Raw genomic sequence first — 21,843 nt, forward strand, 5'->3', positions numbered from 1 at the left:
AAAAGCAAACTATTGTGTCTAATCTTGACACAAGCTACCCATTCTAAAAGTAGCTGACTAGAAAGAATGAAAAATGCCCTGAGGATCCTTAAAAAGACTTGTCATACTTTAAAGTGGCAACCTGGCACAAAACACTCAACAACATATTGGCATAAAAGATGAAAATGTGAGAAACATTATCACAAAGTTTTTGTTTAATACCTGTGATTTTGCAGACCTGTGCGAAACAAAACTTTAAAGTAGCTAAAAGATTTAATGCTTTTCAATAATGTAAAACTGAGTTTGAAACAGAATTATGTACAAAGGAACATATTAGGGCCAAAATGCATAACTTTTGTTGAAATTTGAGTCAGAAGAACAAGTGAAAGATTGTATAATATGGGCTAAAATTTTGGATATAATATATTTTACAAATAGAACAATGCAAAAATATTTAGGTTGATGGGTTGATGGGACTGAAATTTACATTATAAATAAATATAATTTTTATAAAACAATGTACTGTTGGTATATGTCCCCGAAGAAATTGTCTAGAACAGTGATGGCAAACCTTTTCAGCATTGAGTGCCAAAAAGATCGCGTGGAAACATCGTGTGCGCACACGGACACTCGTTGGGGCCGTGTTCCGGAAAAGCCAAACTTCCGGGTTATCTAGCATGCATGCGTACCCAATGATCAGCTGGCCAGCACGCACGTGCTGGACAGTTTTCGGCACTGCTGCACGTGTGAAGGACAGCTGATCGTGCATAGGCATGTACATGCACGCCAGAAACTGATAAGAGAAACAAGCAAGGCTGTGTGTGTCAGATGACATGGCTTTGTGTGCCACTTTGGGCACGCATGCCATAGGTTCGCCATCACCGGTCTAGAATATATATATATATATATATGTAGGTCTTTGGTTATTCGGGTTTTCTCCCGCGTAAAATTGGAAGTGTCTTGGCGACGTTTCGACGAAGTCTCATTCGTCATCTTCACCACCACACATCCACCCAGAAAGCAGACCCAAACCCACACTGATCATGAAGCACGACCAAGGACCAGAAGCCAGACTGCAGCTGCAACATTAGCCATTTCAAACCCCTCCAATCCATACATGCAGCAGACTGACACCCACTATGAAGATATAGCACGACCACGAACACGAAGCCAAACAACAGCAATGCAGCTCACCAGCTCAAATCCCCCTGCAACAGACTAATCTGAGCACAACCAAGCCCCCACCCAAACAGGACACACCCCCAGCCAATCAGAACACAAAAAACAAAAACAAAACCCCATCCAATCAGAGCACAGCCAAGCTCCACCCAATCAGTTCAAACCCCCACTAGCAGTTAAAAAGGAAGAAACAGCTGCAATCACACATTGCTCCCAGAAGCACGAAGCTGAAGCCTGAAGATGACGAATGAGACTTCGTCGAAACGTCGCCAAGACACTTCCAATTTTACGCGGGAGAAAACCCGAATAACCAAAGACCTACATACAAACACCCGCGAAAACCTCAGAAAACAAATATATATATAATATATATATATAGTCATAACAATATACATTAGCATCACACAAAAAGATTATATAGTATATAAACATATATAGGAGGAAGTATAAGGAAGTATAAGCATATATATCTATAAAGATACTTTACATTTATACTAGATATGTGAACAACATGAAAGGACATTTATCATGTTTGACAGATGTGTAACAAAGTCAGAGCATTTTGAATTCACTTACATTCGATAATTCAGAAGATTTTAAGGACTAGCATGTAATTGAAGCCAGAAGCTTTTCTTCTGGGACTAATGAATAGACATCTCTCCCTCCCTCCCTCCCTCTCTCTCTGAAAACTAGTGCAACATTATTAGATGCTCAAAAGTGAAAAGGTTTGGCATTGGAGGAATAGTTAGTGAAGAAGATGGAATTTGCAGAGATGGCTAAACTAACTTGCCTGACTAAACAAATACAATATCTCCATTTATTGTTGAATGGAGACCTCTTACAGATTTTTCACATGAAACCAACAACAACAACAAAAAAGAGCTCATGATTTGTACATCTGATGATTAGTAGAAAAATTTAGATAATGAAAAATGAACTTTTCTTTTGTAACCATAGAGTTAATTGTATTTTCTGCAAAGAACACTGAAAGCTTCTTCTTTTTATTTATTTCTATCTTTTCATTTTGTACTTTTGTTTTTTCTCTTTCTTTTCCTTTCTTCTTTTTATTTATTTAATATTACCTTGTTAGTTTTTAATGTTTAGGGACTACTAGAGCTACAGATATTCTCTTCTATCAATATTTAGTTTTCTTGTACAATACTTATTTAACCAAACCGATATCAATTATCATCAGGGAAACATGCTGTAAGAACTCTGTTCTCTGGTTTTCCTTGCAATCCTAGGTATATTTTTTTCAGAAATAAATCTTACTGAAATCAATGAAACATATTTCCTAGTGAATATTGGTTCCTGGATAAATAGCAAAATTCCTGCATCTAAGTGGGAGTTGATAGTCTAAAATGTCAGCTGAATGTTTTTCTCAACTACACAACATATATTTGAGTTATAGAGGTGATTAATAGAGACCATCCAATGCCTAAGCAAACAACTCTAACAACATATTCTCTCTTCTCATCAAAATCATAGAATAAACATCATAATTTTTACAATTGATTGCCCTGTTATACGGCTCTTTTCAACAATATTTTTCTGAATCAATCACCACCACTGAGGTAATCACCACCTCAGTTTTTCCTCCTCCCTCCATAAAGTGTTTCAAGAAAATTATTCTCTTAGACAAATTCCCGGCAAGTTGTCTGGCCAACAATTCTTACAGATGCAAAATTCCAGATTTCTGGCACACACGGAGAATCATCCTTTTTTCCCCCTTTCCTATCCTGAGACAGATTTCATTGCAACGCCTCAGTAAGCTCTTTTTCATGACAACCTGCCCCTCATCGAATTCACCTCAGCCTCCTCGGTGCTTTCTTCTGTCTCCTAAATTATTACTAAGTAAGACGGCAATTAGCTTTCAACAATTAAAATGATTTACTTACCGTATGTAACAGCCGGAGCATCTTCACATACCTGTGAAAAAGAGATGCAATTTTACTAAATGGGCAACCGGCTAGAGCTGAATGAATCAAAGTGGAATGCACTATATAGTTCCTAAGAATTTTAAAAAGCTGATAGACTCACACTTTTTCTGATGACACAAGCTCCTGGGCGACAAGTTGAGCTCTGGATTGCCCTTCTTTCTGTGAAAAGCAAAACAAAGGAGGGTAAAGATCTGCAAACAGTTTGGATTCTTAGATTATTATTTATATTAGTTGTCTCACACAATATACATTAGCATCACACAAAAAGATTATATAGTATATAAACATATATAGGAGGAAGTATAAGGAAGTATAAGCATATATATCTATAAAGATACTTTACATTTATACTAGATATGTGAACAACATGAAAGGACATTTATCATGTTTGACAGATGTGTAACAAAGTCAGAGCATTTTGAATTCACTTACATTTGATAATTCAGAAGATTTTAAGGACTAGCATGTAATTGAAACCAGAAGCTTTTCTTTTGGGACTAATGAATAGACATCTCTCCCTCCCTCCCTCCCTCTCTCTCTGAAAACTAGTGCAACATTATTAGATGCTCAAAAGTGAAAAGGTTTGGCATTGGAGGAATAGTTAGTGAAGAAGATGGAATTTGCAGAGATGGCTAAACTAACTTGCCTGACTAAACAAATACAATATCTCCATTTATTGTTGAATGGAGACCTCTTACAGATTTTTCACATGAAACCAACAACAACAACAACAAAAAAGAGCTCATGATTTGTACATCTGATGATTAGTAGAAAAATTTAGATAATGAAAAATGAACTTTTCTTTTGTAACCATAGAGTTAATTGTATTTTCTGCAAAGAACACTGAAAGCTTCTTTTTATTTATTTCTATCTTTTCATTTTGTACTTTTGTTTTTTCTCTTTCTTTTCCTTTCTTCTTTTTATTTATTTAATATTACCTTGTTAGTTTTTAATGTTTAGGGACTACTAGAGCTACAGATATTCTCTTCTATCAATATTTAGTTTTCTTGTACAATACTTATTTAACCAAACCAATATCAATTATCATCAGGGAAACATGCTGTAAGAACTCTGTTCTCTGGGTTTTCCTTGCAATCCTAGGTATATTTTTTTCAGAAATAAATCTTACTGAAATCAATGAAACATATTTCCTAGTGAATATTGGTTCCTGGATAAATAGCAAAATTCCTGCATCTAAGTGGGAGTTGATAGTCTAAAATGTCAGCTGAATGTTTTTCTCAACTACACAACATATATTTGAGTTATAGAGGTGATTAATAGAGACCATCCAATGCCTAAGCAAACAACTCTAACAACATATTCTCTCTTCTCATCAAAATCATAGAATAAACATCATAATTTTTACAATTGATTGCCCTGTTATACGGCTCTTTTCAACAATATTTTTCTGAATCAATGGTAATCACCACCTCAGTTTTTCCTCCTCCCTCCATAAAGTGTTTCAAGAAAATTATTCTCTTAGACAAATTCCCGGCAAGTTGTCTGGCCAACAATTCTTACAGATGCAAAATTCCAGATTTCTGGCACACACGGAGAATCATCCTTTTCCCCCCCTTTCCTATCCTGAGACAGATTTCATTGCAACGCCTCAGTAAGCTCTTTTTCATGACAACCTGCCCCTCATCGAATTCACCTCAGCCTCCTCGGTGCTTTCTTCTGTCTCCTAAATTATTACTAAGTAAGACGGCAATTAGCTTTCAACAATTAAAATGATTTACTTACCGTATGTAACAGCCGGAGCATCTCCACATACCTGTGAAAAAGAGATGCAATTTTACTAAATGGGCAACCGGCTAGAGCTGAATGAATCAAAGTGGAATGCACTATATAGTTCCTAAGAATTTTAAAAAGCTGATAGACTCACACTTTTTCTGATGACACAAGCTCCTGGGCGACAAGTTGAGCTCTGGATTGCCCTTCTTTCTGTGAAAAGCAAAACAAAGGAGGGTAAAGATCTGCAAACAGTTTGGATTCTTAGATTATTATTTATATTAGTTGTCTCACACAATAAACATTGTAGGTGGTACACAAGTATAAAACCCAAAATATAACACAGTATACCGCCTTGAATTCTAATATGTTTTCCTGAGATCTTTTCCAAGGCCACTCATCAGATACTACAGGTAGTCCTCAATCTACGATCACAATTGAGCCCAAAATTTATGTTGTTAAGTGAGGTTTGACCCATTTTGCTACTTTTCTTGCCATGTTTGTTAAGTGAATCACTCCTTCTCCTTCTCCTTCTCCTTCTCCTTCTCCTTCTCCTTCTCCTTCTCCTTCTCCTTCTCCTTCTCCTTCTGCCATATCCATCATCAGACGTTGGTGATCATGTTGGCAATCCTATTTTTGTCAACAGCCCAGTTACCTTTACTACCGGTTCGCAATGGGCGTGCGCACACTTCTGTGCATGCGCAGATCGCCCATTATAATGTCCAGGTGGGTAGGCGGAGCCTCCCACCACTTTTACTACTGGTTCGCAAGAACCGGACACAACCAGGAGCAACCCACCACTACAACAGTCATATAAAAAAGTGCTGCAGAGTTTTGTCCAAACCAGCCCCTTAGGTTTTGAAGTCATGATGTTCTTCTTGTGCCTGGACCTCATTTGCCTTCAGTCTTTCCCTGGAGGATTAAGTGAAGTATTCTGTATTTTTCTGGGTGTCGCATCACATGTCCAAAATATTCTAAGTTTAGCTTTTTAATGGCTTTGATGATTTCCCTTTGCTTTCCCAGGCGGCTTATCACCTCCTCATTTGTGATTTTGTTAACCCAGTTTATACATAACAGCTGTCTGTAAATCCACATTTCAAATGCTTCTAGTCTCTTCAAGTGGAAACTTAGAACTAAGGAGAAATTTCCTGAGAGTTAGAACAATTAATCAGTGGAACAACTTGCCTGAAGAAGTTGGGAATGCTCCAACACTGGAAGTTTTTAAGAAGATGTTGGATAACCATTTGTCTGAAGTGGTGTAGGGTTTCCTGCCTGGGCAGGAAGAAGACCTCCAAGACTAGATTCACCAAGACTAAAAGACCTCCAAGGTCCCTTCTAACTCTGTTATTATGTTATGTTATGTTAATCTAGTAAAACAATATGGTTAATTTAGATGTAGCTAGTTACCTGTAAGGAAAACTTGTACATTTTTATGTACAATTCTATGGTTCCTGGTGAGACATAAAACACATATTCTGATAAATGTCTTAAATGGTTTTTAAACAAACCATTGTTTATATTATATTTTACTATGGCATTTAATTATTAAGCAATGGAAATGAAAAAGAATTGTTTGAGGTAAATGACAAAAATATATATTTTTCTTTTGACTTCTTAAAATCTGAAGAATCATGATTAAATGTCAGCATTCTTTGAGTTTTTGATAATATGTATTAGTGGAAGTTTGCATGAAGAAAATGGGGCTTCAATTAGTCACAATAAGTTTGCTTTTTGTGACCTCTTTTGAAATTTAATTTAATTTTCCCATGAACCTGAATAAGAAAATGTTGTCATTCTCTACCATATGGTGTCAGGAAGCATGTATTAAACAGAATATAGTCTTTCAATAGGACTAATCTATTATTATGGTTTAAATTTTTCCCAATCAGAATGTATATATACACACAGAGATAACATATACATATACATGGGTACAGAGGAAGTTCATTAGCCATGATACCAAAACACCACGAAATGCAAGAGGTAGCAACACTGGTCACTCCGCACGTCCTCTATTGATGGGCTTGGCCTACAGCTGCCAAGAAGTGAAGCATATTTCATGCTGCCTGAGGTTCGCTCTCTTTTCTTGTATACACTTTGTCACCGTTAGTAATTCTATTAGTGATTAATTTGTCTTCAGGCAAAAGTCAAAACACTGGGACCCCTGAACCACGTGGCCTGTCTAGGGAGTTCTGAGACAGTGTCTCTAGGCGTTGCCCGTCTTATGTTGTTTAATGGCTGTTTGTTTAACCAGGAAATGAACTCTGGGAATGACGACAGTGTCCAGAGACAGTTTTCTGGGAAAGGAGAGATGTAGGTGGTACAGACTCTTCAACTATCACGGTCCTAATGCTGAAACCTACCACTTAATTTTAGTAATTGTTGCCAGATACTCTATAGCCACCCCCCCACCCCCCCACCCCCGGTAGCAAATGTTCTGAATTCTTCCTTCACGGATTCACTTTGTGGTAGCAAGAGAGAGTTAACATAATCAGGATGCAGGATATTTTTTCCCCCACACCTAACTCACAAACACTCTCTAATACACGTAACAAGCGAATATAAGTAGCCCTTGGTTTGCAACAGTTTATTTAGTGACCATTCAGAGCACTGAAAAAAAGTGGCTGATGACTGTTTTTCACACTTACAATTTTTCAACATCCCCAGACGCTTGGCAATTGATGTTCCCGTATGACGTGATCCCCTTTTGCGACCTTCTGACAAACAAAGTCAATGGAGAAGCCAGATTCACTTAACAACGGTGTTATTAACAACTTCAGTGATTCCCTTAACAATTATGGGAAGAAATATAATAAAATGGGGCTAAATTCACTTAACAACAGTCTCGCTCAGCAACAGAAATGTTGGGCTTCATTGTGGTCATAAGTCGATAACGATGTAAAAAAGATGTTGAGACTCTAGAAAGAGTGCAGAGAAGAGCAACAAAGATGATTAGGGGACTGGAGGCTAAAACATATGAAGAACGGTTGCAGGAACTGGGTATGTCTAGTTTAACAAAAAGAAGGACTAGGGGAGACATGATAGCAGTGTTCCAATATCTCAGGGGTTGCCACAAAGAAGAGGGAGTCAAACTATTCTCCAAAGCACCTGAGGGTAGAACAAGAAGCAATGGGTGGAAACTGGTCAAGGAAAGAAGCAACTTAGAACTAAGGAGAAATTTCCTGACAGTTAGAACAATTAATAAGTGGAACAACTTGCCTGCAGAAGTTGTGAATGCTCCAACACTGGAAATTTTTAAGAAAATGTTGGATAACCATTTGTCTGAAGTGGTGTAGGGTTTCCTGCCTAAGCAGGAGATTGGACTAGAAAACCTCCAAGGTCCCTTCCAACTCTATTATTCTATTCTATTCTATTCTATTAACTACCTGTAAAATAATTTCAAAATGTGGTGCATTGCAACAATTACATTGAAAAATGTAAACATATAATAAAAACCCCTCAAATAATAGTCTGGAGGCCTTTAATTTATTGAACATCAGTTCTCAATGTTAGAAAAGATACTTTGTCCAAATACTGGATTTATTGGAGAAAAGCTGTATTGGAGGAAACAAAGTCTAATTTTAAAAAAACAATTTCATCCCCATGCATATCACAATTACAAACCACAGGAAATGCCATAACAACAATGGTTACCAAATTAGTCAAGAACTGAGATAAAGTGTTGTATATGTTCTTATCAGTTTAGCATTTTAGTTATAAAATAACCTCTCTAAATTCATGCCCCAAAAATAGAAAGCCAGCATTCACACTATTGCAGCCCAACAGCCCATTTAGATACCTGACAGGATTTAGCACTGTACTCACTCGATTCCCTTCTTCCGAGAGAAAAAGGTTTGTTCTTTTAAAAGACAAGAAAGAATTGCTCTGCCTGCCACAAAGGGTTGGAACTTCCGACACATAGTTGCCATTGTCTTATTGACTTTTTTGACCTCCCTTGCCACTGCCAGTAGCCGGAATTACCTTCTGAGGCTTGGGGAGCTCCAAGAATAACATCCAGACTGGTGGGTTTTTTTTTACATAAACAATAAAGCTATTACTTATTGTTATATTGTTATTTATTTATTTGAATGTATAAGCCTTCCAGCTCCAGTAGGCTCTGGGCAGCATAAAGCTATGTTAAATGTTGTTTGTATAACAGATAATAGAAGCACAAACATAGACATAAAATTTGATTTGACTTTTCTTTGTCTCTTATGAGATTGTTTTATCTATGAACCACAGTGGTTAGAATGCGATACTGCAGGCTACTTCTGCTGACAGCCTGCTGCAGTTCGATTCTCACTGACTCAAGCTTGACTTAAGTTTCTATCCTTCTGAGATGGGTAAAATGAAGACCCAGATTTTTGGGGGCAATATGCCGACTCTGTGAACCGCTTAGTGAGGGCTGTAAAAGCACTATGAAGTGATATATAAATCTAAGTGCTATTGCTATTGCTATCTGCCAAGCAACAGAGTCTAAGAAAATCTGTTATTTGTTATCTACGGACATCAATATGCAAAGAAAAAGGATGGGGCTACACAGTCAAGATGCCATATTGATTTCTTGACACATAGTACATGGATACTTCCTGAAAATTGATTGGTGCTGGGATTCGGGTGTAACTTGCATTAGGGACTTTCTAGGTTATGATAATGGACGCCTGTGACATTAACATGAGAATCTTACTAAGACTCTGAGTTGCACATATTAGCTTGAAGTTATTGTTCCAGGAACAATATATTGTTGCTGAATTCTATGGAAAAGAATTAATATCTTTAAAGTCTTCTGGCTCTGATATAGTAAATGAGTAACACCAACCATAAACTTCTTGCTTGGAGAAGAGTGAAGTGGTTGCTTCAGGTAGCTGAATTAATGTCATGAAAAGGCAGCAAACTGTTGGTGATTTAAAGTTTTATTGTTGTACTTTTACTGTCAGGAAACAATTTTCTGGCTCAGGTGCCCTAGGTGTTAGGATCCTGAGCTGGAACGGAGCATTTGCTAATCTGACCCAAGCAGCAAAACTATTTTTACAAGTAAACTTGCATCTACTCTCTAACTGGATGTGGCCTAATACAGATATACAGGTAGTCCTTGATTTACAACCACAATTAAGCCCATAATTTATGTTCCCAAGCGAGACATTTGTTAAGTGAGTTTTGCCCCATTTCATGACCTTTCTTGCTGCAGTTGTTAAGTGAACAATTGCAGTTGGTAAACGAACCTGGTTTATCCATTCATTTTGTTTGTCAAAAGGTCACAAAAGGTGATCACATGATCCCAGCACACTGCAACTGTCATAAATGTGAATCAGTTGTCAACTGGAGATGCTACAATGGTCATAAGTGTGAAAAATGGTCGTAAGTCACTTTTTTCAGTGATGTAACTTTGAACGGTCACTAAATGAACTGTTGTAAGTCAAAGATTACCTATGATGCTGGCTCTGAAGGACCCATGGTGGGCAAACAGATGAGGGTTGAGTAACTGCTTATACTATAAGTATCCTAAACTTATGACCATAATGGAACCTATGAATTATGGTCATAAATCATGAGTGTCATAAAATGGCTCATCAAATGACTGACTTAATTTTACAAACTTTTTTTTGGTAGTGACCCCAGTGGTTGCTAAGTGATTGATGTGGGCAAATCCTACAGTCGCTAAGTGAAGCCATTTTTGGCTTTTTGGCATTTTTCAGTTTCAAAACTGCGCCTTCCCGTCTCTAAAATCAGTAAATCTTTATATATTTTATTAACCTCAATCTGCCCTGCAAAGAAAACAGTGATATTGATTGGATTTACTTTCATTTGCACTTCTTTACTGCTAACTCCAATATTTATTTATTTATTTATTTAGTTGTTCAATTGATATAGAATAGAATAGAATAGAATAGAATAGAATAGAATAGAATAGAATAGAATAGAATAGACCGGGCTATTTACGCGACCGCCTACTGCCACTAACAGCCTCTCATCGACCTGTGCGCTCCCACAGGGAGTGCTTCCTCGGGGTACCGTCAGTTAAACAATGTCGACTGGCGGCCCTCAGGGGGAGGGCCTTCTCTGTGGGGGCTCCTGCCCTCTGGAATGAGTTGCCTCCAGGGCTTCGTCAACTCCCCGACCTCCAGACCTTCCGCCACGAGCTGAAGACTCTTTTATTCCATCGAGCAGGGCTAGCCTAAAAATGTAGTTTTAATGGGGTTTTAGTTTTATTGTTATTGTTAATTTTTAGTATTTCGGCCATAAAATAATTTTATAGTGTTTTTAACTTGTATTATATTGTGTTTTTTAAACTGGCTGTTAATTGCCCTGAGTCCTTCGGGAGAAGGGCGGTATACAAATTCAATTATAAATAAAAAAATAAAAAAATTAGAATAGAATAGAATTTTTTATTGGCCAAGTGTGGACACACAAGGAATTTGTCTTGGTGTATATGCTCTCAGTGTACATAAAAAGAAAAGATATGTTCATCAAGAATCATAAGGTACAACACTTAATGATAATCATAGGGTACAAATAAGCAATCAGGAAACAATATCAATATCAATATAATCAATCAATATGGCTGCCCATCTGAACCAACTTTGTACAAGGCAAGAGATAAACAATGTAATCATAAAGGAAGGTCAGAGAGAATTAGTCTGCTTCTCAAAATTACTGCATTCTGTATTGTTCATTTTGACATTGTATTGTTCCTATTTAAAACATATATTGCTAACAAACTGATCATCAATCTGAGCCAAAGAAATTCCTAAGGCGTAGAAGCAATTTTTTCCCAAGTTAAAATTGCATTCTGGAAATTCTGTCTCTTTCCCCCATCTTGGAGGGATAAGCCACATCATTTGCCAGGGTGGGAGGATCTTATTAATTACACAAAACCTCTGTTGGGAAAAAAAAAAGAGCTTCTAATTTTGTCTCTTCTTTAGAAGGACATTCATTCCAGCAAAAATATAGCATATGTTTAAAGTCTTTTTTTTTTTAAATAAAAACTGTGTACTTGCTTCATTATATGAAGGTCAAAGGTTTGCAAAACAGAATGATTAATGGAGCCTGGAAACCAATCCCACCCAATTGAAAGATAAGGAACAGTTAAGACAATTTGACAAGCTGCAAAAGTGAGGCTGTTGTTGCTTGGTTCTTTGCAAAATCTTTGTGGCCTAGCCTGCTATTTCCTTTATTTGCAGACAGGCCTGTTCTGCATTCCGTGATTATTCATCACCCCGTCCCCCCATCCCCTCCCCCATGCCACAGCTTTCTGGCACCTCACCGGGCGATGTCTCACTCCCAATGATAACTCAGATATCAAGTAGTATAGTATCTATGCATGTTAAACCTCTTCTATACCAAGGTCTTCTCATTTCCTTTCTCCCCCCCCCACCCTCCAGAAATAAAAAAAAACCTAGCATTGGAGGCATTCTGGAATATGGAATAGTTCTCTCAGGTTTTATTTTTTTAAATATTTGGCGCACGGTCATTTCATTGTAAAGCGCAAGGTTTCAGCAGATCCCGTTGTAGAGGCTCTAACAATTCTGGGTCAATTTCAAGATCTTATGATGAATTTATTATTTATTTATTTATTTATTTAATCGTATTTATATACCGCCCTATCTCCCAAGGGACTCAGGGCGGTTTACAGGCACTAAAAACAGATAAATAGAATATAAATACAATATAAAACATTTAAAAAACTTATTCTAAAGCCCGTCCAATTAAAAATAGAAATAAAACCCAATTTAAAACCCAAAATTTAAAATCTAGCTCAGTCCTGCACAATTAAATAAGTATGTTTTAAGCCCGGCGGAAGGTCCGAAGGTCCAGCTGGCGAAGTCCGGGGGTAGATCGTTCCAGAGGTGGGAGCCCCACAGAAGGCCCTTCCTGGGCGTCGCCAGCCGACATTGCCTCGCTGGCGGCACCCTGAGGAGACCCTCTCTGTGAGGCGCAGGGACGGTGGGAGGTATTCGGTCGCAGTAGGCGGTCCCGTAAATAACCCGGCCCAATGCCATGGGCGCTTTAAAGGTGGTCACCAAAACCTTGAAGCGCACCGGAAGGCCACAGGAAGCCAGTGCAGTCTGCGCAGGATAGGTGTCATATGGGAGCCACGAGGGCTCCATCTATCACCAGCGCAGCTGCATTCTGGACTAACTGTAGCCTCGGATGCCCTCAAGGGAGCCCCATGTGAGAGCATTGCAGTAATCCAGGCGAGGCGTCACGAGTGCGTGAGTAACCGTGGATAGGGCATCCCGGTCCAGAAAGGCGCAACTGGCGTACCAGGCGAACCTGGTAGAACGCTCTCCTGGAGGCGGCCGTCAAATGCTCTTCTAGAGACAGCCGTTCATCCAGGAGGGCGCCTAAGTTGCGGACCCTCTCCATCGGGGCCAATGACTGCGCCACCGATGTTCAGCCGCGGTTAGCTGACTGTGCGGGATGCGGCATCCACAGCCACTCTGTCTTGGCGGGATTGAGCTTGAGCCTGTTTCTCCCCATCCAGACCCGTCGGCCTCCAGACACGGGACAGCACTTGATAACCGTTGGGGTGGTTCGGTGTAGAAAAGTACAGCTGAGTATCATCCGCATACAGCTGATACTTCACACGAAACCACTGATGATCTCACCCAGCGGTTTCATGTAGATGTTAAACAGAAGGCGAGAGAATCGACCCTGCGGCACCCACAAGTGAGGCGCCTCGGGGACGACCTCTGCCCCCCTGTCAACACCGACTGCGACCGGTCGGAGAGATAGGAGGAGAACCACCGGTAAACGGTGCCTCCCACTCCCAATCCCCCCAACCAGCGCAGCAGGATAATGAAGCCTGTGTTCCATTTATATAGAAGGGAAATGGTCTTCCGAATGCTGGACTAGCTTATAGATCACCCCTCCCTCCCCCCTTAGATTAGATTGGTTTTTGTTTGAATTTAAAACACAAGTCTTCAGTACAAAAGGTGAATCAATCAGTTGTATATTAATATATATTATATAGTCCTCCATTACGACCACAATTGGGTCCAAAATTTTTGTTGCTACGTGAGACAGTCGTTAAGTGAATTTTGCCTCATTGTACAACCTTTCTTGCCGCAATTTGTTAAGTGAATCACTGCAGTTGTTAAGTTAGTAACACGGTCGTTAAGTGAATCTGGCTTCTCCATTAACTTTGTTGGTCAGAAGATTATAACAGATGATTACATGACTCCAGGACATCACAATTGTCATAAATATGAGTCAGTTGCCAAGTATCTGAATTTTGTTCATGTGACCACGGGGATGCAGCCAGAGTCACAAGTGTGAAAATGGCCATAAGTCACTTTTTCTATGCAGTAATGTTAAATGCTCACTAAACGAGTAATTGTAAATTGAGGACTATCTGTACTTAATTAGTATACACAAATGACAGGCAAATTAGCAATAGAACTTAGATTTATATACCGCTTCATAGTGCTTTTATAGCCCTCTCTAAGCGGTTCACAGAGTCAGCCTATGGCCCCCAACAATCTGGTCCTCATTTTACCCACCTCAAAAGGATGGAAGGCTGAGTCAACCTTGAGCGGGTGAGATTTGAACTGCAGTAATCAGCAGAAGTAGCCTGCAGTACTGCACTCTAACCACTGCGCCACCTCTGCTCAAAATTACCACATTTCATGTGCAATAAATTTAAATAGGATAAAATTTAGGGCAGGTGTGCTAAACTGGTGGCCCACCGGCAGGCCATGCCCACCCCAGCTCCGCAAAGAGAAAAATGTCAAAAAATATCTGTGACGCCATGAGTTTGACACCCGTGATTTAGTGTATATGTCATTTAACACATCTGTAATAAACAATAACATTATACAATATTTAAGGATTAATATGGATTATATTTGAAAATTCAACAGAGATATGGGGAGGTGAGGTAAGATATTTGTCTAAATAATCTACCATTGCTAATAGGAGGTGCGGGCGCATTTGCCATGCAATTTTGAAGGTTTGAAAATCAAACAGACTGCATTTCTTTGGCAGCCTGCAGGTTATTGTTGCATTTTTGATCTTACAGTCTGTAAGACCCATAATTACACTTTTTCATATGCTCAAAAGGAACATACTTCAGAAGAGAGGTTATATTTTTCAGTATCTCAGAAATTGCTAGAAGTTCTACTCTATTATTTTGTGACACAATGCCCTTTTTTAAAAAAAACACTGTACAATAAGATTTAAATAACTTGTGATCAGATTTAACTTAAATACCTCTTCATTGAAAACAACTCTCATGCCTAGAAAAACCTCTATGGAAATATTTTCAGAGTTCATCACATAGTAGCCATAAATCATTGCTAGCATTCATACTTAGGAGAATCTTGGACAGGGGACTAGAAGACCTCCAAGGTCCTATGATTCTATGTTCTAGTAAGTAATGTTTTTGTTCACTTGAGACTGAGAAATTCATAGCATTTGCTAGCCAACCCAAATACATACATTATAGTACTAAAGCAAATTAATTCAGCAATTACCTCAGCACTGTCTATTTTAACTAGTAGACCTGTGGTGGTGCAGTGGTTAGAATGCAGTATCACAGGCTAATTCTTCTGATTGCCAGCAGTTCAATTCTTAGCCAGTCAAGATTGACTCTACCTTCCCTCCTTCCAAGATCAATAAAAAGGGGACCCAGATTGTTGAGGGCAATATGCTTAGAGAGGGCTGTAAAGAACTATGAAGCGGTATATAAATCTAATAGCTATTGCTATTGCTAGTAGCTGAATTTCTGATTCTCTAGCAGGCTTTATTCCTAGAACCTATTACATTGGGTCCCTCATAATCTGAGGATGTCTCAATACATATTTTGTATGCAGACACCTAAATTTCAATCCACTCCATCCCAAGTTTTGTCCTGTTGTTTTATTTTGCAAATAATGGGAAATCATTTTGCCAAACAGAGTAAAGCACTAATCAATATGGCTAGATCCAGGGCAAGTAATTTCCAATACCTGGTCATTGGGAAAGCTTAGTCCAAAATGTTCAAATGGCATGACAGCTCTAAATTATGTGAACAAATAGACTTACTTGGCCTAAGGCATAATGGTTTTTATAGTTATAATCTTAAATTGGGGTTTTTATTGGGTTTTTTAAATTTTTTATAATTTTAATATTTTCTGCAATCGAGTTTGGTGCAGTTTACCTTGAGTTTACCGGGCCGTAATAAAAAGCTTCTTGGATGAGAAGCAAAACGTCTTCAGAGAAAAACCAGAAAGTCCAGTTGCCTCTTGAAAAAGCACCTTTGGGACAACCGTGCCCTGGATGACTGAGAATCTCCATAGACATTTAACCAAATTGTTAGCATAGAGGTGAAACTTTCTTGCAACCAAGAAGGAATAGGCTTGGCTCAAAGAAAAAAAAGGGATGTTTTTGTTTTGTGTTTGAATTGTGGCATAGAAAACCTTAAGGGGAAAACACACAATTTCAGGGAAGATGCTTATGAGGTACATGTGGTAGTCTTACTGTTTTCAGAAGTAGCACCAATCACTATCACCAAAGCTGTGATTGGAGGCTTTAAGGGAGTGAAAACCAATCCCTACCATAAGTATCTTGCAGTCACTGAAAGAAGCTATAGTAACATGAGCATCCCAGGACCTTCCAACTTCTGAACAAGCTGTGCAGAACCATATGGCACAAACAGGCAACTTCTTTCATTACCATCTGAGTGAGCCACTCTGAAGATTGGTAGCCTTAAGGAAGCCACATGAAGCCTCGTGAATGGCCTGACATTATGTGCCATATCCAAGCAAGGAGAAAGAAGAATAAATATATTGGACAGATGATGGTTAAGGGAGGAAGAATCAACTTCTCAATTAATAGTTTCCTTCTCCACAACTGAAATCTTACAGCCGCAACAGAGTTTCTATTTGTTCAGCTATTATGGGTATATTAAACCATAGATAATAAAAGCATGGCTACAGAAAGCCATCTGTATTGTTACCACTTCAAGAAAGAAATGCAGAGTGTTAGCTATACTGCTATATGTTGTGACTATGATTGCTTACAAATGTTCCAAGCCGCATGACAAGTATATCCAAATGTTTTAGCAGTGAAGGGAATAAAGAACTATCAGCAAGCTATCAAGCAGCAACAGAGATCTGACACATACAGTAAGATAGAGTGATGAATAGAGGATAGTATACTGATTTTGCCTACTAAATCGTGTTTTTACGCCCTTGAAGATGTACCCATAGTAGATTGCTGGTTTATGACATTTCATCTGTGTAACCGTTTGCTTCCTTGATAATATGTACGAATGCTAAATAAAATACTGTATGTAAAATATCCTCCTTACCTACAATTGTAATTTAATGACGATTTAAGGAAAAAGGAATGTCTTCTTTCGCCATCTGCCATGTGCCATTTTCTTCCAGTACGCAGTTCGGTTGTCATGAAAGTCAAGGTCACCTCCACGGTGAGCAGCCAAACAAATATATACATGAGACACACATGTGAAGGCTGGTCCCAGTATGCCTTAAGGTAAACTAGAGGTGAAATTTTAGCTAAGTGAAGGGCACATCACTCTCTGAGGAGCATCGTAGAGGTTTAAAAATATTTAGCTGGGAGTTCTCTAATCCAGTGCCATATGCCAGAATTTTTAATGCAGTGTTAACCTCTAAATTATCAATAAAATAAAATGAAAAAGGAGAAATCAATGTGACTTCTGGTGAGGGATAACCTGAAAGTAAATGCTTTTTTTCCTTCTAATATTGTATCCTCCTCCTGCTCCAAGCTGCCAGTTAAATAACATTACATAATAGTGGGGAGTACTTCTTTCTTTGATTGAAGAATATTGCAATAACTTAAAATTTGAAATAATTCACATTATGCCCACAAGTTTTGAGAGTTTGCCCTCCATTTATATTCTGAAATATTCTCCCTCTGACTACTTTTATATGCCTTGTGTAATACATGCAGTTTCTCTGTGCTTCCAAATAGTGTGTGTGCTTCAGTGCAACTAGCAGTGTTGGGTAAGTGTAGTTAAAGCTCTTTGGCCATATTTACTGGGCTGTCCTTTGATTTAAGATAGAAGGAAGGGATTTGCAGGCAAGAAATCCATATTTTCTTTTTTTTAAAAAAAACTATTTTCCATTATATATTTATACAACAATTCAGCTTCATTTTTCAATGTGTACTCCTTTCCCAGATGCAGAAATGTGCATATAATAGTCAGATTTTGGTTTTAAGGAATCTGAACAGCAACAGAAGTAGAGAAGACACTAAAATTGCTAATAATACATTCAGTTGACAGAGGATCTGGGTTAATTGGACTCTGCTGCAAACTGCCTTACTTACACAAATCAACTTGTGTTCCTTAATAGCTTGCAGTGGAGTTACCAATTTTTAAAAATGAACTTAACAGCAGCATTCTTAGTAAGAATGGTTCATTTAATGCTAAAGCACATGTGACTTTTCAGAACAATACTATTTACTGTTGTCTGACATTTGATTGGGTTGTAAATACCGCAGATGCTATGTTGCTCTTATTAACGTATATCCCAGAGCAACAAATCTACTTGCACAGGTTCCAGAATCCTGCTAAGATTTTCATGAAACAGAAACTCACAAGATAGATATGAAATGTAATTGTTTGGCTAAGGATAATTAGGTTTGGGAGAAGGGTTGATAGGAGAAAAAGAAGTCATGCTTGTCATGCCACTATCTAAGGAACTCATAAGGCCTCTTTAAATATTTGAGGAACAATCTAGCGACCTCAAGATTTGTAAGATTATATATTTAGTTAGGACAGAATTTCCGCATAATGAAAACCTACTATAATATTCAGCATAATGAAAAACAATCATTTTTTAGCATTTTTTGCTTACATTATAAATTAGTCAGTTTGGTGGAATATTTGTGCACCAGATTAAAAACTGGGAGACTGTAGATTTTAGTCTCACCTAGGTCCAATTCAGTTGGATTACTTGGGACCAGTCACCCTCTCTCAGCCCTAGGAAGGAGCCAATGGCAAATCATTTACAAAATATTGCCAAGAAAACTGCAGGAATTGGTAAATGAAGTTGTCAGAACTCAATGCTGCCTTGAGGGTATAAAAAATTACCAATGCACTTTAAATAAAAAACATTTTCTGATTAAATTGAAAATACTTTCTACTAGTTGCTGTTTCCATTCCTGCATTCAGGCTGATAAAAGGTGTACATGAAAAAGGCCAACAATTAAACCAGAAAATTAACAAATTACACTTGTTACTAGACCAGCCCAAAACTATTTTCAGATTACCTCATTTCCAAATTCTTGGTACTATTTTCAGCAGTTAAATTTATTGTGTCTGCCAATTTTTCTTAATAATAAGACACCAAAATCTGCTTACAATGACTATATGTTTTTCTCTACAAGAAAATGGTAGAGCTGATTTGTGTTTCATAAGTAAATATTGCTTTTTAAATAAACAGAGTTAGGTTCCCATAAAAACTAGAACTTTATTTTCTATGAATGTTTTAAAATAAGTCATCCTAATATAGACCAGTTTTGGCTAGTGCTACATAATCATGTAGGGCTGCGGTGTGGCTCAGGCTGTAAGAAGCCTGTTATTAAAACACAGCTGCCTGCAATTACTGCAGGTTCTAGTCCCACCAGGTCCAAGGTTGACTCAGCCTTCCATCCTTTATAAGGTAGGTAAAATGAGGACCCAGATTGTTGGGGGGGGGGCAATAAGTTGACTTTGTAATTATACAAATAGAATGAGACTATTGCCTTACACACTGTAAGCCGCCCTGAGTCTTCGGAGAAGGGCGGGATATAAATGTAAATTAAAAAAATTAAAATGATTTCAGTAATATCAGGCCTGACATTTAATTCTGGTTTGAACAAAGCAGTTAAAAGACGAACAGCAGTAGATGGCGGTTCATTTCAGAAACGCAGAAGAAATGGAATTGGAAGAAAATCTAGTAAATATCCTAACAAATTTCCCAGGATCTACAAAATGTACTCCAAAAGAAAAGTGTATTTTTACCTTGTGGATGATATTGGAATCTCCTTGATTACTGTCTTCATCTTCTGAACTTTTCTGTTCCTCATCAGATGTGACATCTTCAAGGGGAATTACAGAGATGGGGCACACCTTGTAAGGCTCTGTATAAGCACTGTGAAAAGAAGGAAAAAACCATTATCTTATGGATACCCACTGGACAAAAAGCATAGGAATGAAACTTTACCCTTAATATTAGATGAAGTTTTTCTGATATTCTAGAACTGTGATGGCGAACCTATGGTATACGTGCCAGAGGTGGCACGCAGCACCCTCTCTGTAGGCACGCGACTCGGCACCCCAGTTCAGCTCTGCTGCGCATGTGCACATGCCTCCCGCTGGTCAGCTGGGACTCTGCCACACATGCATGGGTGGTGGAGCACATGTGGGGGGCCACATGCACATGCGCAGGAGGTGGGGGACATGTGGGGAGCTGCATGTGCATGTGTGGGGGCGCATCTGGGGGGGCTCTGCATGCATGCATGGGGGCATGGGGCACACGCAGGGGGCTGGTCGTGCATATGCGGGGTGTGTGTGGGGGCCTCGTGCAGATTGCAATTTGGTGGTTCGGGCAGAACGCATGCACACGCTTTGGGCACTCAGTCCAGAAAAGGTTAGCCATCACTACTCTAGAATCTGTTAATTCTTATGAAATTCCTTTTGGAGTTGTTAAGAAGTCAAACGGGATAGAGAGGAGACAGCAAATAGTAAAGGGAAAGCAGAAACATTATTTCTAATGTGCCTCAACATTCACAAATCTTTGCTTAAATCTAAACGTTTGTGATTTCACAACACTCACAAATTACTTTTAACAATAATAATTTTTTTAGAGTCTTCCCCAAACTGGTGCTCAGCTGATGTATTGACCTGTAGCTTATAGTAAACAAACCTATTAATCATATTAGCCAAACCTGGACTTCAGCTTGAAGTCCACAAGTCTTAAAGGAGCCAAGTGTGCAGACCCCTGCTCTAGGTAGAAAGAGCTCAAGTTTTTAAGCGTATTAATGATTAACACCACTGCAACCTTAAACCATAAGGCAGTAAGAGTTAAGTGGTATAGGGGGCCAATGAAGAGACAATAAATGTATTAGCTAACCAAGGAATAGTGTTAAGGAATCTTGGAAAACTTAAGTCAAAATGGGGCTGAAATCACATGAGCACATTCTACATCCCACGATCATCTTAGGAGAAATTGTGCCTGCAGGTACTGAATATGAAGGAGAGGTCCAAAAGAACTAGCAGGGATTCGCTCTTGCTGTTGCAGATCCAATCATCCAAAGCTGTTTTAACCTCTACAATGGACCTCTACAATGGAACCCATTTTTAAAAGCAACTGAAGAACCATTTCATCCCCCCAAAAATGTATTTATCTATAATATTTATATGGCTGCCCATTTAAAAATTTAAACTCTGAGTGGCTCACAACAAAAAATAAAACAATGTATACAAATAGTAAAAACTTTGAAAACAATAAACTTTGACACCACAATCAAATTTCCCCAATACAGCCCCCAACACTCCAACTTCACATTTTCCCACTGCTGGAGGGAAAAGTCAGCTCTTAATGTTTTCCAGAAGGTTAAGAGGGTAGAGGCCTGTTGGATCTCAAGGAACTCTATAGGGTAGGGGCTTTAAAAAGAAAAGATGCAAGAAAACATTCCATGGTCCTTTCTAATATCTTGTTCAGAAAAGATCATTGGACATTGGGCAATGAATGTCCAGAGTGGTAGGGCCAATCATAAGTGAAATTAAATGAAACCAATGATAATAGAAAACTAAGATCATGGCATCTGGCCCTCTCAATTCCTGGCAAATAGATGGGGAAAAAATGAAGGTAGTGACAGATTTTATTTTCCTGGGCTACAAGGTCACCGCAGATGGGGACTGCAGCCAAGAAATTAAAAGACGCTTGCTCCTGGGAGAAAAGCTATGGCAACTCTAGACAACGTACTAAAAAGCAGAGACATCATCCTGCCAACAAAAGTGCGTATAGTCAAGGCTATGGTTTCCCCAGTTGTAATGTATGGC

At 38.6% G+C, this 21,843-nt stretch overlaps 1 protein-coding gene across 9 annotated transcripts in view; it reads right to left on the reverse strand.

Moving 5' to 3' along the window:
- FGD5 (FYVE, RhoGEF and PH domain containing 5) overlaps positions 1-21,843 on the reverse strand; it is a 180,803-nt gene that overhangs the window by 73,871 nt on the left and 85,089 nt on the right. For 7 of the 9 annotated variants that reach the window (XM_058168634.1, XM_058168635.1, XM_058168632.1 and 4 more), the window contains exons 3-5: positions 19,801-19,930; positions 4,984-5,042; positions 4,842-4,872 (exon numbers count right to left, since the gene is read on the reverse strand). In XM_058168634.1, the coding sequence (XP_058024617.1) occupies positions 4,842-4,872; positions 4,984-5,042; positions 19,801-19,930 (220 nt within the window). Of the gene's footprint in view, positions 1-3,056; positions 3,088-3,198; positions 3,258-4,841; positions 4,873-4,983; positions 5,043-19,800; positions 19,931-21,843 lie in introns of all 9 variants that reach the window. The other 2 variants (XM_058168630.1, XM_058168631.1) reach the window with 2 other exon arrangements.

This window comes from Ahaetulla prasina, chromosome 2 (assembly GCF_028640845.1).
Source record: "Ahaetulla prasina isolate Xishuangbanna chromosome 2, ASM2864084v1, whole genome shotgun sequence".
NCBI classification, from domain to species: domain Eukaryota; kingdom Metazoa; phylum Chordata; class Lepidosauria; order Squamata; family Colubridae; genus Ahaetulla; species Ahaetulla prasina.